This window comes from Vulpes vulpes, chromosome 8, assembly GCF_048418805.1.
Source record: "Vulpes vulpes isolate BD-2025 chromosome 8, VulVul3, whole genome shotgun sequence".
NCBI classification, from domain to species: domain Eukaryota; kingdom Metazoa; phylum Chordata; class Mammalia; order Carnivora; family Canidae; genus Vulpes; species Vulpes vulpes.
This window is the reverse complement of record NC_132787.1, coordinates 3,688,024-3,707,470: the sequence shown is the minus strand read 5'-3', so window position 1 is coordinate 3,707,470 and position 19,447 is coordinate 3,688,024. Positions and strand designations below refer to the sequence as shown.

Genomic DNA, 19,447 nt, shown 5'->3' with positions numbered 1-19,447 from the left:
ACAGGGACACTCTGGTGAGTGAATGAGGGTGTTATCAGTAGTTACCTCAGGACAATAGACGTTTACAAGATCTTAATTTTTTCTTAAGACCTTAATTTTAAAAGGCTTCTTTGCAGAACCAGTTTGAAGCAGTTCTTCCAGCCAAATCCAGAACAATTTGATCAAAATATGTAGTGGTAGTAAAAGATTATAATATTTTGAATAAAGTAAAAATCTCCAAAGCGACATTGTTAAAAATAAATAAGAAGGGAAAGTTCCTTCCTATAGTAGAAAGCCAATCATTGGGGCACCAGGGTGACTTAGTCAAGTGTCTACCTTCAGCTCAGGTCAATCCTGAGGTCCTGGGATTGAGCCCTCAGCAGGGAGCCTGATTTTCCCTCTCCCTCTGCCTCTCCCCCCTATTGGTGCTCTCTCTGGCTTGCTTGCTCTCTGTCTCTCTCTCTCTTAAATAAGTAAAACCTTAAAAATGAAAGGAAACCTAATCAATAAATGTAGAAGGAAAGACATAGTTAGAAAATCATCATTTAGGTGCCTGGGTGGCTCAGTGGGTTAAGCATCTGCCTTCCGCTCAGGTCAAGATCCCAGGGTTCCGGGAGCGAGCCACATATCGGGCTCCCTGCTCCCTCCTCCTCCCTCTCCCACTGCCTGCTCCTCTCCCTGCTTGTGTTCTCACTCTGTCAAATAAATAAATAAAAACTTTAAAAAAATCATTTAGCAATTATCATAAAGAAATTAATTAGGGTACGAATCATTCACAAATGCTAAAATTAGTGGATGAAAGCTTGAAAGTAACAGGATATTTACTCAGTCTCAAGAGATCTCCCCACAAGATACTAATTACAAAAGGCAACATAATAAATTTACAATGGAGAAAATTAGCACACACCACCTTTATTAAGTAGTTCAAATTAACATTGCCAGTAATGGGATCAATCAGTAACATGTGCATCCTGATGGGATACACTGAGAACTCAGCATCCCTTAGGTAGTACCACCCAAAGTGCATAACCCGAATCTATCATGAGTAAGCATCAAACAAACCCAAATTGAGGGCTAGTCTACAAAATAACTGGCCTGTCCTCATCAAGTTGTTAATATAAAAATACAAAGACTCAGGAACTGTTATAGACTAAACGAGACAAAGAGATATGACAACTGAATCGATACATGATCTTGGATGTTTTTCTGCTATAAAGGACATTATTGGTATAACTGGCAAAATTTGAGTAAGGTCCACAGATTAGATCACAGTATTGTGTGTTAAGTTCCTAATTTTGATCACTATATTATAGTTAAGTAAGAAAATTTCATGTTTTTTAAAAACACACACTGAAAAAAAAATTAAAATAAAATAAATAAAATAAAAATATACACTAAAGTGGGGCACCTGGTTGACTCAGTCAGTTAAAGTGTCTGCCTTCGGCTCAGGTCATGATCCCGGGAACTTAGAATGGAGCCCCACGTTGGGCTCCCTGCTCAGCAGGGAGTCTGCTTATCCTTCTTCCTTTGCCCCTCTCCTCCACTTGTACTCTTTCTCTCTTGCTCTTTCTCTTAAATAAATAAATAAAATATTTTTAAAAATACACACTAAAGTATTTAGGTATTAAGGGGTACCATATCTATAACTTAAACAGTTCATTTTTTTTTAATTAAGTAGGCTCTACACTCAGCATGGAGTCCAATGTGGGGCTCAAACTTACAACCCTGAGATAGAGACCTGAGCTGAGATCAAAAGTTGGACACTTAACTGAGCTGCCCAGGCATCCCTTAAACAGTTCAGAAAAATAGTAATAATAATAATTCTAGGTGTTGGGAGAGGAAAGAGAGGGCAAAAGATAAAACAAATACAGCAAAATGTTAACATTTGAGTAATCCTGGTAAAGAGTATTTATAGATTCTTTGTACTGTTTTTGTAAATCTTTCTGCAAGTCTGAAATTAATATTTTTATTTTTTATTTTTTACACACACTCATAAAAGTTTCTGTGTAGAGAACAGGCTGTGGGGGGGGGGGGGGTGATGAGTGCAGTGCTGGAAGCAGGATTGGACCAATTAAAAGGCTACTATAGATTAAGGACAGAGAAGGTCATCAAAGATGGCAAAGTAGGAAGCTCGGAATTATTCCCTCCACCAAAATAACTATTGAGCTGGCAAGAAATGCTTGAAGCAACTATTTTGGAACTTTGGAATCCAGTCAAACACTAGCAGCATCCAAGGGAATGCTTGATGAAGAAAGAAGCTGGTAAATTTTAGTGAATTCCAGCATTTGGCATATTATCTATCTTCCCTGAGCTCCCAGTCCCTTGGCAGACAGCTGTGGGGAGAGTAGCCTGAGATCCTGTTGCAGGCTGCTGGTGTTAAGGGTGGGTATTAGGGACTCTATCCTCCAAAAATTAAGGTTATATGTTTTGATCACTACTTTTGATTGCTGAGGAGCTGGCACACAGGCTAGCCACTGTTTCAACCCCATTTGAGGTGGCTTCCTTAGCAGAGTCAGACAAGGGGATTTAAAGAAACATTCTTTTTTTCCTCTTTTTAGATTCAGGCATTTAAGAAAATTTCTGTCAAGTCACTGGCTGACCATAGAGATAACAGAAGAGACATCAGTGACCATATAAAACAAGGAACAAACTCTTTGCAAAATTATTTTGGGAAAGTCACTAAACAAATGGATGGCTTCAGCTTTTTTCTTTTTTAAGATTTTATTTATTTATTCATGAGAGACACAGAGGAAGAGGCAGAGACAAAGGCAGAGGAAGAACCAGGCTCCCTGCAGGGAGGCTTCTGTGGGACTCCATACCAGGACCCCAGGATCATGACCTAAGCCAAAGGCAGGCATTTAACCACTGAACCACCCAAATGCCCCCTGACTTCAGCTTTAATCAAGTAACAATAGTAATCTCTAGGGAGAGAGTAGAATCTGATTTCCAGAGTTACTGTATTTCAATATTCAAAATGTCCAGTTCTAAACAAAAAATTACAAAGCATACAAAGAAAATCATGGCCAATTCACAAGAAAAGAGAAATTGACAGAAACTATGCTTGAACAAGCCCAGATACTAGAGTTAATATACAAAAACCTTAAATATACTCAAAGAGCTGAAGGAAATGATGGACAAATAAAGGAATCAGGAGAACAATGTATGATATGAACGAGTAAAGAACAGCAATAAAAGACAAAAATTATAAAAAGGAAACAAATAGAAATTCTGGACCCAAAAGTATAATAGTTGGAATTAAAAATTCACTAGAGGGGGGATGCCTGGGTCCCTTCCACTGGGGCATGATCCCGAGGTTCTGGGACTGGGTCTCACATTGGGCTCCCTGCAGGGAACCTGCTTCTCCTTCTGCCTGTGTCTCTGCCTCTCTCTCTCTGTCTCTCATGAATAAATAAATAAAATCTGTAAAAAATAATTGTTAAAAATAAATAAATAAAAGTTTACTACAGGGATTTAGCATCAGATCAGCAGAAGAAAGAATCAGCAAACCTGAAGATAGCAAGTTGAGATTACTCAGACTTGGGGCAGAAAGAAAAATGAATGGGGACGACTACGTGGCTCCAGTGGTTGAGCACCTGCCTTTGGCCCAGGGCATGATCCTGGAATCCCGGGATCAAGTCCCACATCGGGCTCCCTGCATGGAGCCTGCTTCTCTCTCTGCCTGTGTCTCTGCCTGCCTCTCTCTCTCTCTCTCTCTCTCTCTCTCATGAATAAGTAAATAAATAAATCTTTTAAAAAAGAAAAATGAATGAAGAAAAATGAACAGAAAATAAGAGGCCTAAGATACATCATCAAGTGCAGCAATGTACGTACTATTAGAGTCCTAGGAGAAGAGGGAGAGGAAGAGGCAGAAAAAAATTGAAGAAACAATAGTTAAAAACTTTCCAAATTTGATGAGAGACATGAATCTACACATCCAAAGAGTTCAACAAACTTCAAAAGGATAAATACAAAGAGAGCCATACCAACATACATTATATTCAAACTGTTGAAAAACAGAATCTTCAAAGCAGTAGAAAGTGACTCATCACATTATAAGGGAATGAAACTATTTTCTCATCAGAAACCCTGGAAGCCAGAAGCCAGTGGAATGATACATGTAAAGTGCTGAAACTAAAAACCAAGAATTCTGAAACAAAGGAAAAACTAAAATATTTCTCAACAAAAGCTACAGGAGTTTATTGCTAGTAAACCTGCCCTACAGGAAATGCTAAAGGGTATCCTTCAGCTTGAATGAAAGACTAGATGGTGGGATCCCTGGGTGGCGCAGCGGTTTGGCGCCTGCCTTTGGCCCAGGGCGCGATCCTGGAGACCCAGGATCGAATCCCGCATCGGGCTCCCGGTGCATGGAGCCTGCTTCTCCCTCTGCCTGTGTCTCTGCCTCTCTCTCTCTCTCTCTCTGTGACTATCATAAATAAATAATAATAAAAAAATTAAAAAAAAAAAAAAAAAAAAGAAAGACTAGATGGTAACTCACAGTCATATGAAGAAAAAAGATCATTACACAGGTCACATAGATAAATATAAAGGTTAACATACTGTATTTTCGTTGTGTAACTCCTCTTTTTGTTCCCTATATGATTTAAAAGCATAAGGGTACCTGACTATCAGTGGAGCACACGACTTCTTATCTCAGGGCTGTAAGTTTGAGCCCTATGTTTGGTGCAGAGCTTACTTAAAAATAGAAAAGGGAAGGGAAGGGAAAGGGAAGGAAAATGGAAGAGAAATGGAAGGCAAAGGGAAGGAAAGGGGAAGGAAAGGGAAAGGGAAGGGAAAGGAAGGGGAAGGGAAGGAAAGGGAAAGGGAAGGGAAAGGAAGGGGAAGGGAAGGAAAGGGAAAGGGAAGGGAAGGGAAGGAAAAAGAAAAGAAAAGAAAGATAAATCTATGGTAACAGGCAAACAATGTATAAAGACATAACTGGTAACAATAACAGAGTGAAAACAGAATTGGACAGGAACAGAAGTTAATGAATGATGGGTTGTTTTTTTTTTTTTTTAAGATTTTATTTATTTGACAGACAGAAAGAGAGAACACATACAAGCAGGGGGAGTGGCAGGGAGAGGAAGAAGGAGAAGTAGGTTCCTTGCTGAGCACGGACCCCAATACCTGCTCCAACACAAGGCCCTAGGTCCCATGACCCAAGCCAAAGGCGGACACTTTTTAACTACTAAGCCACCTGGACACCCCAGTATGCTATTTTTTTTCAATTGAGTTATAATTGATATATAACATGCTAGTTTTAGGTGTAAAGCATAATGATTTGCTATCCATATATATTGCAAAATGACCACCATAATAAGTCTAATTGGTATCAATTCAAATTAGATTGCTATACACTTAGGATATTAACTGTAATCCCCACAGTAACCACTAAGAAAATAACTTGAAAAATATACCCCCCCCAAGAAAGGGGGAAATAAATAGGAAATAAAAATGGTACCTCAGAAAAAAAATCAAACACAAAAGAAGAGTCACTGAGGAACAGATATATATATATGAGACATATAGAAAACAAATAGCACAAGGGCACTTGGGTAACTTAGTCAGTTGAGCATCCAACTCTTGATTTTGGTTTAGGTCACAATCTCAGGGTTGTGGGATCAAGCCTCTGTCAGGCTCTGCACCCAGCATGAAGTCTGTTTGTCCTTTTCCCTCTGCTATTCCTCCCACTGTGTGCGTCTCTCTCTCTCTTAAAAAAAAAAAAAAAAAAAAAAAATAGCACAATGGCAGAAATTAGTCCTTCATTATCAGTAATAAATTTTAAGTACAAATGGATTAGCTCACCAATTAAAGACAGATTGGCAGAAAAGATTTTTTTTTTAAATGACCAACCACATGTTGCTTATGGAAGACTCACTTTAGATACAACACACAAATAAGTTAAAAGAATAGAAGAAAATATTCCATGCAAATAGTAACCAAAAGAGACCTTCGGTACTAATCAAATATTAAACAAAACAGAACTTAGTCAAAAGTTGTCACAAGAAACAAAGAAGGACTTTTATATTGATTTAAAGACAATTTGTCAAAAAAATAATTATAAACATTTACACACCAAATAACAGAACCCCCAATATAAGAAGCAAACACTGATAAAACTGAAGGTGAAAACAGACATTTCTACCACAATGATTAGAGACTTCAATATCCCCAGTTTAAATAATGAATAGGACATCTAGACAGAAGATCAATAAGGGAACAGATGACTTAAAAAACATTTTAAATCAACTAGACCTAACAGACATATACAGATTACTTCAACCAACAACAGGAGAATATATATTCTTCTCAGGCACACATAAAACATTCTCCAGGATAAACTGCATGTTTGGCCATAAACCAATTCTCAATAACTTTAAAAAAAAAAATCAAAATCATACCAATTTTCTCTGACCACAATGGAATGAAGCTAGGAATCAATAAAAGGAAAACTATAAAATTTGCAAATATGTGGAAAATAAGCAACACACTCTCAACCAATAAGTGAAAGAAAAAAACATCAGTAGGGAAATTAGAAAATACTGAGACACATGAAAACACAATATACCAAAAATTTATAGGGCAAAGTGAAAGCAATACTTGGGGAAATTCAAAATATTAAATGCTTACATAAAAAGGAGAAAGACTTCAAGTCAAATAATCTAACTTTACATCTTAAGGAACTAAAAATAAATCAATAAAAAGGCAAACTAGATCCAAAACCAGAAGGAACGAAATAATAAGGATGATGAGGGAAAATGAAGTAGAAAATTTTAAAAAATAGTAGTGAATCCACAATACCAAAGGCCAGTTTTTTAAAAAGATCAACAAAATTGCAGGGCACCTGGGTGGCTCAGTCAGTTAAACATCTGTCTTCAGCTCAGGTCATGATCCCAGAGTCCTGGGATTGAGACCTGTATCAGGCTTCCCACTTAACAGGGAGTCTGCCTCTCCCTCCAATTCTGCACCTTCTCTCTCTCTCTCATTCAAATAAAGAAATAAAATCTTTTTAAAAAAAAAATCAACAAAACTGACAAACTTTTAGCTAGACTATCCAGGGAAAAAAAAGAGAAAAGACACAAATAAATCAGAAATGAAAGTGGGCTATTACCACCAACTTTATAGAAATGAAAGGATGATAAGAGAACACTATGAACAACTTTACACCAAAAAATAATATAGATACAAAAAAAAATTTCTAGAAACAAAATACCAAAACTGACCTAAGAAGAAATAACAAATCTCAACAGGCATATAACAAGAGATTGAATCAGTAATCAAAATCCTCTCAACAAAGAAAAGTCTAGATCCAGATGCCTTCATTGGTGAATTCTACCAAACATTTAAAGAATTAACACCGATCTTGCTTAAACTCTTTCTAACATTCTACAAGGCCAGCATTATCCTGACATCAGAGCCAGACAAAAATGCCAGAGGAAAAGGACACTACAGACCAACATCCCTGAATAAAAACACAAAAATCCTCAACACAATACTATCAAACTGAACCCAATAGCACATTAAAATGATTATACACTGTAACTAAGTAGAATCTTCCTAGAAATACAAGGATGGTTCAACATAAGGAAATCAATGTAATATGCCACATGATCATCTCAACAGACACAGAAAAGGCACTGAACAAAATTTAACACCCTTTCATAATGAAAACACCCAGCAAAACCTTGAAGACATTATGCTAAGTGAAAAAAGGCAGTCACATAAGGACAAATTTGTATAACTTCATTTATGAGATTCCTGGTGTGTTAAATTCATAAAGACAGAAATCAGAATGGTGATTACCAGAGACTAGGCGAATTAGTGATTGAGTAGAGGGTTTCAGTTTGGGATGATGAAAAAATTCTGGAGATGGATGGTGGTAACAGTTGCACAACAATGTGAATGTATTTAATGTCAATGAACTAATTGTACACTTAAAAATAGCTAAAATGGTAAATTTTATGTTTTTTTTTTTACCACAATAAAACACACACACACAACAAACTAGGAATAGAAAGAAACTTCCTTAACATTAAAAGCGCATTAATGAAAAATTCACAGCTCAATGGTGAAAGACTGAAAACTTTCCCTCTAAAATCAGGAATAAGATAAGGATGCCCACTTTCACCACTGCTATTCAACATTGTACTGGAAGTCCTCGCAAGAACAATTAATCAAGAAAAAGAATAAAAATCAGGCTCCCTGCATGGAGCCTGCTTCTCCCTCTGCCTGTGTCTCTGCCTCTGTGTGTGTGTGTGTGTGTGTGTGTGTGTGTGTCTCATGAATAAATAAATAAAAATTAAAAAAAAAAAAGAAAATTCCATAGGATCCAGAAAAATACTACGAGAGCTAATAAATGAATTCAGCAAAGTTGCAGAATATGAGATCAACACAAAAAAATCAGTTGTTTCTATATACTAGCAAAAAACAATCCAAAAAGGAAATTCAGAAAACAATTCCATGTATAATAGCATCCAAAAGAATAAAATACCCAGGAATAAATTTAACCAATGATATGAAAGACTTGTACTGATCTTCTTTGACTTAAATGGGGTTATATCCCAATAAATCCATCCTAAGTTGAAAACATTGTCAGTCAAATATATATTTAATGTATCTAACCTACCAAACATCATAGCTTAGCCTGGCCTACTACTTTAAATGTATTCAGAACATTTTACATTAGCCTAAGATTTGTCATCTTACACAAAGCCTATTTTATAATGAAGTATTGAGAATCCTATTACTTACTGAAATTCATACTGAAAGTAAAAAATGGAATGATTTCATTTCCTTTTCCAAAAAAAGGATTCAGAATAATTGTAAGCATATCATTTATTTACCCTCCTGACTGCCTGGCTAACTAAGAGCTGTGGCTCACTGCACTGCCTCACATCATGAAAAAGTATTGTATTGCATATCTTCAGCCAGTAAAAGTTCAAAATACAAAATTAGAAGTACAGGTTCTACTGAATGTGTATCACTTTCACACCATTGTAAAGCCAAAAAATCATAAGTTGAACCATCATAAGTTGGAGACCATATGTTGATGGGGCACCTGGCTGGCTCAGTCGGTAGAACATGTGACTCAATCTCCGGGTTGTGAGTTTGAGTTCCACGTGCAGAGATTACTTAAAAAGGGGAGGGGCACCTGGGTGGCTCAGTCGGTTGAGCAGCCAACTCTTGGTTTTGGCTTAGGTTCATGATCTCCTGGGTGGCAGGATCCAGGTCCACAACAGGCTCCACACTCAGCGGGCAGTCTGGTTGAAGATTCTCCCCCTCTGCCCCTCCCCTCATGTGTTCACTCTCGAGTGCACACGCATGCTCTCGCTCTCTAAATAAACAAATAAATTTTAAACAAAACCAAACCAAAAAAGACCTGAACAGACACTTCTCCAAAGAAGATACACAAACGACCAGCAGCAAGCACGTGAAAGGATGTTCAACTTTATAGCCATTAAGGAATAGCAAAACACAAAATCACAATGACATACCACTGCACATTCACAAGGATGGGTTTAATCAGAACAACAAAAAATTAAAATGGGAAAATAAAAGCAGAAATAAGAAGTTCTGGTAAGAGTATAGAGTAACAGGAACACTTGTACGTTGCTGGTGGAACATAAACTGGTTCACCTATTGTATAAAACAGTTTGACAGTTATTGAAAAAGTTTAGTATCTACTACACACATATTAGAATAGCCAAACTGAAACACTGACAACACCAAATACTGACAAGGATGTGGAGCAAAGGGAACTCTCACCAATTTCCAGTAAGAATGCGAAATGGTACAGCCACGTTGGAGGACGGTTTGGCAGTTTCTTACAAAACTACACGTACTCTTACCATATCATCTGGAATTGCATTCCTTGCTGTTATTTACCCAAAAGAGTTGGAAACTATCTCTACACAAAAAACCTGCACATGGAAGTTTCATAACAGTTTTATTCGTAATTGACAAAACTTGGAAGGAACCAAGATGTCCTTCAGTAAGCGAATGAATAAACTGATACATCCAGACTACACTATTATTGAGCACTAAAAAAAGAAATTAGTGGGGATCCCTGGGTGTCTCAGTGGTTGGGCAGACGTCTGCCTTCAGCTCAAAGCGTGATCCCAGAGTCCCAGGTTCGAGTCCCGCATCGGGCTCCCTGCATGGAGCCTGCTTCTCCCTGTGTCTCTGCTTCTCCCTCTCTCTCTGTGTGTCTCTCATGAATAAATAAATAAAATCTTTTAAAAAAATTGTACACAAATATTTATAAATATCTCACGGTCATCTCCTTTAAAAACAAAATGATACATTAGCACTATTCATAACAGTCAAAAGGTGGAAACAACCCCTACATCTACCAGTGGATGAACAAATAAACAAGCTGTGATACCTACATTTGTATTATTCAGTCATAAAAAGGAATGCAATACTGAAGTGCTGATACATGCTATGATGTAAATGGACCCTGAAAACGTGATGCTAAGTGAAAGAAGACAAACACAAAAAGTCACACATTATAGGATTTCATTTATATGAAATATCCAGAATAGGTAAATCCATACAGACAGGCTGCCAGGGAAAAGGGGGGGCGGTGGAAATGGGGAGCAACTGCATAAGAGGCACAGGATTTTCTTTTAGACAGATGAGGTGGTGGTTGTATATTGTGAATATACTAAATAACACTGAATAGTTCACTTTAAAATGGTTAATTTTTAAGACGTGAATTCCATCTCAAATTTTAAACAATGAAAGATGGAAAATTCTTTTTAAACTAAAAATTTGGGGCACCCGGGTGGCTCTGTTGGTTAAGTGCTTTCAGCTCAGGTAATGATCCTGGGGTCAAGCCCCACATCAAGCTCCCACTCAGCAGGGAGTCTGCTTCTCCCTCATCTTCTGCTCCTCCTCCTGCTCATGCTTATACAAGAGCTCTCTCTCTCTCTCTCTTGCTCGCTCACTTTAATAAATAAAATCTTAAAAAAAAAAAATAGTAAACTACAAAATTTAATCTTTTTTACTTTTTTTATAACAGCTCTATTTTGATACAGTTCATATACTATACAATTTACCCATCTAAAGTATATCGTTGTCCTTAGTGTAGTCACAGAATTGTGCAACTATCACCATAATTTATTTTTATATACGTATTATGTATTTTAAGTAATCTTTATGCCCAACACGGGGCTCGAACTCATGACCCCAAGATCTAGAGTCACATGCTCTATCAATTGAACCAGCCAGGTTCCCCTCACCATTATTTTAGAACATTTCTATCAACATCCCTCCTGCCCCCCCCCCAAAAAAACCCAGGACAATTAGTGGTCACTTCCTATTACCTCTTTCCCCAAGCTCTAGTCAATCACTATTCTACTTCTTGTCTCTGTAAGTTTGCCTATTCTGGACATTTCATAAAAGTGGAATCATATGTTGTGTGGTCTTTTGTGACTGGCTCCTCTTACTTAGCATGTTTTTGGGGAATTTCATTTATTTTAACTAGAAAATGTGTTCTTTGTATTAAAATGTAAGGAAAAAAGTAAGAAGAATATTAAAGAACCACTCAGAAAAAGAACTTTACTAAAAAAGAAAGAACTTTACTGAATACAATGGCAGATCAAGAGTCCAAAACAGAAATCCAGGACAGCCTGGGTGGCTCAGCGGTTTAGCGCTGCCTTCAGCCCAGGGCGTGATCCTGGGGTCCAGGGATTGAGTCCCACGTAGGGTTCCCTGCATGGAGCCTGCTTCTCCCTCTGCCTGTGTCTGTTTCTGTCTCTATGTCTCTCATGAATGAATGAATAAAATCTTTAAACAACAACAGAAATCCAGTAAAGATGAACCTTTGTAAAATATAAATCAATAGATTTGAAGTGAAACCATTATAAGATGCAGCAAAAAATATACAAATTAGGGTAAAATGAATATATTAAGGAATATATCTTACAAACAAATAGATGGTCAAAGAGAACATTTTCCCTAATAAAGGTGTAGGAAAATTGATTACAAGGTTTAGTTAAAGGGAGAAACACAAGAGTAAAGAATCATTGTCTCGGTGTATGAAAACTCCTCTAGTCACTGTTTCTTAAAATGTGGTCGCTGGACTATCTGTATCAAAATCTAAGAACTCGGGGCACCTGGTGGCTCTGCGGTTTAGCGCCGCCTTCAGCCCAGGGTGTGATCCTGGAGTCCCAGGATCGAGTTCCACTTCAGGCTCCCTGTGTGGAGCCTGCTTCTCCCTCTGCCTGCGTCTCTGCCTCTCTCTCTCTTTCTCTGTCTCTTATGAATAAATAAATAAAATCTTTAAAAAAATACAAATTAATGCAAATGATTAAACATGTATCAGAGTCAAGAGAAGAGTGACAAGAGCAAAATGCATAAAAAAGAGGAAGGTGAAAGAAACGAAGAGAATATACTTCAAGTTTTGGCATATTGTGCTCTAGGGAAAAAAGAAAGTTATGTTTGAAAACTCCTATAGAATTGATGTAGGAAAAAAAATTCTAAATGTGTAAAAACACAAACCACGGTACTAATACCAGTGATGACCACTCGGGTATATGACATAGGAAAGCATTTTTAAATGTAAGGTTGCCTGGTACAGAAGGCACATAACAGATGTACACAATGTTTGTTGACGATGTTAACTCTTTTTTTTTTTTTTTAAGATTTCATTCATTTATTCATGAAAGACACAGAGAGAGAGAGAGAGGCAGGGACACAGGCAGGGGGAGAAGCAGGCTCCATACAGGGAGTCCGATGCAGGACCTGATCCTGGGACTCCAGGATCATGCCCTGGGCCAAAGGCAGGCGCTAAACCGCTGAGCCACCCAGGGATTCCCGATGTTAACTATTTTCATACAGTTTCAAGTACAGTAACATTTAATTATCTTCATCCTCCGATAATCTAGAGAAAACCAAACTTTTTGCTGTGTTAGTCTTTACATGAACAGCAGGACAAATTGTCAAATATTATGTCAGCTACTGCTGTACAAGATCAGGATTGGGACATTTACTTTCAGACCAAGCTAATCTCTATTTTTAAGGGCAGACTTATGTAAACAAGGACAGGCAAAACTAGAATTAAATTTCTCAACCCTAATTAGCATTGCATGATAGCACTTAAATTTCCCTGAAAAATCACTATAATACGTATACAAGGATAGCCTTTATTATTCTGAGTACTGAAGATGAAGTATTAAGCTCTAACTCATTTTATTTCAATGAGGAAAATCCATTTTGGTTTGACAGGGACAAAGACAAGAGGTTTACATTACATAACTCTCAAAGGATCTCACTATCAGAATATAAAATTTGTCCACTTTCCCCCTTTAAAAAAAAAAAAAAAAACACCCTTCCCCTATAAATCCGTAAATTCAAACTGTGATGTTCTAAAGTCTCTTGAAGACTCACTTATTGGGGATCCCTGGGTGGCTCAGCGGTTCAGCATCTGCCTTCAGCCCAGGGTGTGATCCTGGAGACCCGGGATCAGTCCCACATCAGGCTCCCTGCATGGAGCCTGCTTCTCCCTCTGCCTGTGTATCTCATGAATAAATAAATAAAATATTAAAAAAAAAAAAAAGAGAGAGAGAGAGAGAGAGAGAGAGAGGGATCCCTGGAATGGCTCAGCGGTTTGCTGCCTGCCTTCAGCCCAGGGCATGGTCCTGGGGACCCGGGGTCGAGTCCCGCGTTGGGCTCCCTGCATGGAGCCTGCTTCTCCCTCTGCCTCTCTCTCTCAATCTCTCTCTCTCTGTGTCTCTCATGAATAAGCAAATAAAATCTTAAAAAAAAAAAAAAAAAAAAACTCACTTATTTATCTTCAGCCTGAAAAATGCACTTGGAAACCCAATTATATTCCACCCCACGCTAAAGTGCAGATGTCTCAACAGTCCCAGAATGACTCCTGTAGGCCTCATAAACGAAACCAACTCTACTTGGGGAATGAAGCAGCTCACGCACAGCCAATAAACCACACGGGAAGAAGTCATGCTACTTTCGCAGATTTTTATTTGTTACCAACATCTGCCTGGATGCACTATGAAGTCCAGAAGTATCTAAAAGTCATCCGAGACTTTTCCTTTTCCAAGCTTATGTTTCAAAAAGGCAGACAATTAAAAAAAAAAAAAAAAAAAAGGGCAGACAATTCCTAGAGTGAATCCGTAGAGCCGGCCAAAGTACCGATGCGTGGACTTGTTCGCCCAAGGAAGGTCTCGCTCTTCCTCCCAACAAGCAGGCAACCGACCTCCATCACTCAGCCCCAGCTCCCCGACTCCCGAACATCCCTAACAGGCCCCACGTCGCCCCCTTCTCGCATCTCTAAGTCTCCCGCGTTGGGCACGACAGACACCCTGTGCACGTTCACCTGTTTTGCTACCCAAGGGCCCTTCTTGCACCTTCCACTGACCCCGCACAGACCTGACGCTGCCCACCACCTCTGGCTTCCTTTCTTACACAACAGTCCCTATTCAGAGCAACAAAGAAACGAGTCCACGTTCCCTAACCGCAGCTTATTTAACTCTATAAACACCTCCCCCTTTGTCCCCACCCCCCACCCCCTGCACACACACACACACACACACACACACACGCACACGCACCACCTTCCATTCTCTTTCCTGCTTTTGTTATTTAGAAGAGTGCAAGGGTCTGGATCAAAAAATAAAAAATAAAAATAAAAAGAGCAAAGCTCACTCACCTCATGCTATAGGCACCAGCACCCAGTTCCTGGCCGATCCCGGACAGACTAGCGTCGAAGTCCTGCACCAGCCCGGATTCAATCACTTCGTCGGCCAGGGGCAGCTTCAGAGCCCAGGCCATGCTGGCTCCTTCCCTGCCCCAGGAGACCCCGCTGCTTCTCGTACAAAGGCGAGCAGTGGGGTTGGACCCCACGGGGCGGGGGGCGCGGGCGCAGGGCCCTCGGGGACTCCCTCACACCCGAGGTCGCCCACGCAGACCCCTCGGGCCGACCCCAGGCCGGAGCCGCACCGCCCGCACCACTAATCCCAGCTCCGGCCTCCACCTCCGGGCTCCCTCGCACCCAGCGCTCCGCAGCCGCGCGAGGGCCCCTCGGCTCCACCGGCCCCGCGCCCCCGCGGCAGCTCCGGCCTCCCGCGCTCCCCCTCCCCGGCCTCCCCCGCTGCCCTCCGCACACACCCGCAGCAGCGACCCGCTGCCCGCCCCGCGCGCGCACGCCGCCCCGGCACCTCCCCCCCGCCCCCCGCCAGGCCCCTTCTCCGGGAAGCCCCCTCCCTCCGGGGACCCGCGCCCGCTCGCCCGCTCGCCCGCTCGCTCCCTGTCTCCCCTCCAGGCCTCGCTTCCGGTCAGCCCCGCGCTCACTTCCGGTCAGCCCTCCTCAACCCCAAGGCTCTCAGAACCAAGCCCGGGGGTCCGCCGAGTCGACTCCCCGCCCCCTGCAGCAGCCCCCCCGCCCCCCTCACGGCCTCGGAACATGGAAGGGGAGAGCCCAGCAGCGGCTGGAGACCCAGACTCGCCGGGGTCCCCCGCACCGCCCGCCCCGGCGCCAGCCAATCAGGGCGCCCTCTTTCTCTGCGGGTCCGGAGACCGTGACGTCACCCTGCGGCTCGCCAATGAGGAGGCGGGCCCGTGGGACCGGGCAGTGCTGATTGGCTAGCTGCGCGGGATGGGCGGGGCGGTCCGAGAGAGGGCCCCGCGTGCGGCAGGTGGCTCCAGTTTAAAGGGCCCTGCCTGGGGCTACCCGGCGGCTGCCTCCCGCGGGCTCCCAGTCCGCGCTTAGGGCGCGGGTGCGGCCTGCGCTCCGGGCCTACCGGACCCGCCCCGGGCCCTGGAGGATCGCGGGCCGCCTCCCCGGCGCTCCCTCCCCGCAGGCGCTCCTCTGCGGCTGGAATACTCCCTGCCCTTAAGCCCCCCTCTCCGAAGGTCAAGACTCCGCTTCTGCTCACCTTCCGCGTTCCCCCTAATGCATTTTGGACGGGAAGGCAGGAGATGGCTGAAAGTTGTAGTTTTTAAAAGGTCTGAAGATTAGGATTCGGGCTGGCGGCTTCGCTTAACGGGTCCGGTGACTCTCGAATAATCGTTTACTCTCGTGGAGAGAGATTCCTCGTTTGCAAAGTGGGGATAACCATACCCGGTCCACCTTCTTCCTTTATTTAGGACCAAATAATAATGTCCATTGTTTATTAAGCATCAACTATATGTCAGGAACTTTATGACATTATTAGTATCCCTCAAGGCAAGCGCGTAATTACAATTATAATTCTTTAAGAGGGATCCCTGGGTGGCGCAGCGGTTTGGCGCCTGCCTTTGGCCCAGGGCGCGATCCTGGAGACCTGGGATCGAATCCCACGTCGGGATCCCGGTGCATGGAGCCTGCTTCTCCCTCTGCCTGTGTCTCTGCCCCTCTCTCTCTCTCTGTGACTATCATAAATAAATAAAAATTAAAAAATATATATAATTCTTTAAGATTTTTTTTTAAAAAAGATCTGATTTCTTTATTCATAAGAGACACACAGAGAGAGAGGGGGAGAAGCAGGCTGATGTGTGGGACTCAATCCCAGGACTCCTGGATCACGCCCTGCGTGGAAGGCAGATGCTCAACACTGAGCCACCCAGGTGCCCCCTCCGCCTTTTTAAAGATTTTCTTTATTTATTTGTAAGACAGAGGTAGTGACATAGGCAGAGGGAGAAGGCTCCCTGGGTGGAGCCTGATGTGGGACTCTATCCCAAGACCCCAGGATCACGACCTGAGCCAAAGGCAGCTGCTCAACCACAGAGCCATCCAGGGGTCCCTATAATTAGCATTCTAAAGCTAAATATGATGACCCTCATTTTACCAGTAGGGAAAATTTAAGCCTATGGGCTTAAATTCGCCACCGCTAAATTGCCATGCAAACTTCAGAGCTTGATTCCCAAGCCTGGTATTTTTCACTATAAAATATTGCCTATATGTTAAAGTATTGGTTCGTTGTTGTATTCCATTATTGAACTTTTTACAATTTGTCTTGAGTCGTATATATCTGCCTTTTTCACCAGACTGCAAGTTTCTAAATAATAGAAAATAAATCTTTTTCAGACTTGTGTTCTATATATCTCCTAGTAGTTTCTGCTTCCAATAGGACTTTTAAAAAATGCTTATTGAATTAGAAAAGGAAATAAAGGAAAGAGGTTGATATGAAGTTAATAGCGTGCCCCCAGTTTTCAGCCACAAGATTCTCTCTTTGAGGGCTCTAGGCTTACCTTAATAAGCCCTGGCATCCAAATCTTTGTTCGTTCCTGGAACATTTAATATCTCTTCAAGCCATTTCTTTTTCCTTTGAGCCAGTTTTATCTCAAAACATGTGCCTATAAGTAAAATAACCGGTCCTAGGCTCAGAAACCAAAAGAGAGATGCCATAATCAAACTCCTTTGTACAAATATTATATCCAGAGTATTTTTACACACCTGTTAGATGGAATCATGCCTCCTTGAGGAACAGCTCCATCACTACCTGCATAAACTGACCGAGTAACTTTAAATCTCTGATGTAATAATGAGAGGCTCATATTTACTGAGCCCTTCTTCAGTGCCAAACCCTGACTAGGTGCTTTATGTATATAAGCTGACATCACTCCTGTAAGAAAGGTACCATGATTAGATTCATTTCATAAATAAGGAAATTGAGGTTTAGAAAAATTAATAGCTTGTTCAGGATCACCCAGTTTGTGAGTAGTGAAACCTGACTGATCTCACAGTCTGGACGTCTAACTGTCATACCATTCTGTCCCTGGGATGGTTTTAACCTAAAAAAGATCTGCTTCCTGCCTGTTCTTTTCAGAGATGTATTCTGAAGCTTGTGGAGGTGAGGATATTGAATTATCAAAAATTGCACACATGAACATATCTTGGATGAAACATTTTTTTTAATATGCAGAAAAATAGGTCAAAATGAATGGATTTAAAATAAAACAAGGGGGACACCTGGGTAGCTCAGCGGTTGGGTGTCTGCCTTCGGCTCAGGGGCTCAGGGTGTGATTCTGGGTTGGGGATGGAGTCCTCCATAGGGCTCCCCACAGGGAGTCTGCTTCTCCCTCTGCCTGTGTCTCTGCCTCTCTCTGTGTGTCTCTTGTGAATAAATAAATAAAATCTTTTTTAAAAATTAGAAAATAAAATAAAACAAGGAATATTCATAATAGCCGTTTGCAAGAGAAAATTACCATATCCAGGAATCTTATGGAATCCTGTACTCTGGAAAATGTTTAGAAAAAAATAGACTTGTCCTTCTAAGAAATGTTTGAGCTTAAGTTTAAATTCTTTTTTTTTTTTTTTAAGATTTTATTTATTTATTTATTTGAGAGAGAGAGAAAGCACAAGCAGGGGGAGGGCAGAGGGAGAAGCAGACTCCCCACTGAGCAGGGAGCCCTATGCAGGACTACTCCATTCCAGGACTCTGGGATCAGTCCCAAAATGAATGCAGACATGCAACTGACTGAACCACCCAGGCACCCCTTAAGTTTAAATTCTGAACCAAAATAAAGACCACTAAAGTACTCCTTACCATTTATTAATTCTAAAATAAACTAGGATAAGATAAGAAGTAATTCCTAAGCCTTGGCCCCTCCCAATTGGAATGCAGACCAGTCTTGAGATTTATGTCTGTGAGCCCAGATCCCCCTGTGGGGAAAAGATTTTACAGACTATTCACCCCCGGAATGCTGTGACTGGGGGGAGTGGACTTTTTCCTTCCTTTCACTTTCTTTCTTTCCTTTTTTTTTTTTTGCCTTTAGCCTTCCAAATGTAACTAAAAGTGAAATTGGAGTGCCAGGGCTGGAAACAGTGGTTTCAGGGGCAGCCCTGGGAGCTCTGCTTCCAAGAAAAGATCGCCAGAGATTCCCCAAGAAATCCAGTACCACCTATCAAAAAAACAAATTTTGTATGCATAAATTTATCCCACAACAAAAATCATGGTTCTTATTAGATATAATAAATATGAGTAATTAACTAGGGCACCTGTGGCACAGAGCCTGTGGACCACTGGGTGGAGTTAAGGCTTATCTGTAAAGGGTTCATTTCCCTAGATTAGGTCCTGAAACCAGACACTGCTTAGATGAAACTGAAGGGGTCCAGAATGAGCTTCCCCAAATGTGCATTTTTGGCTTGTGGATTGTTTTGAGCTGAAGTCAATCAAGGCCTGCAAAGCTAAGGAAGAGCTTTTATCTTCCCTTTAACTGCCTAAAATAATTTAGATAGAGGGCCTAGTCCAGGAAGAGAACTATCATCAGAGATAACTACAAAGAATATGAGCTAAGTGGGAAGCTCAATAGGGCCTGTTTGTTCAGATTCCTGTCTGGCTCCATTGTCTCTGCATGCCATGGCAAACATTTGCTTACCAAATATTTACTCTTCCCATCTTCCTGTAAGTTATCTTCCTCCCCTTTGAAGTCTCAGACCCCTCGTAGCTCAGGATGGCATACAAGCCCCAATTGCTTGCCCACCTGTGGGTCTCATAGTCTCAGGGGGCTGTTGTATACATGTAAT

General features: G+C 41.3%; 1 protein-coding gene across 7 annotated transcripts in view; it reads right to left on the bottom strand.

The window, feature by feature from the left end:
* The window catches only part of TFCP2 (transcription factor CP2), a 59,399-nt gene extending 44,109 nt beyond the window's left edge, over positions 1 to 15,290 (bottom strand). For 6 of the 7 annotated variants that reach the window (XM_026000345.2, XM_026000346.2, XM_026000347.2 and 3 more), the window contains exon 1: positions 14,651 to 15,290. In XM_026000345.2, coding sequence (XP_025856130.1) covers positions 14,651 to 14,772 — 122 coding nt within the window. In that variant the 5' untranslated portion in view covers positions 14,773 to 15,290. The remainder of the gene's footprint in view (positions 1 to 14,650) is intronic. The other variant, XM_072765285.1, reaches the window with a different exon arrangement.
* Between the last annotated feature and the right edge of the window lie 4,157 nt (positions 15,291 to 19,447).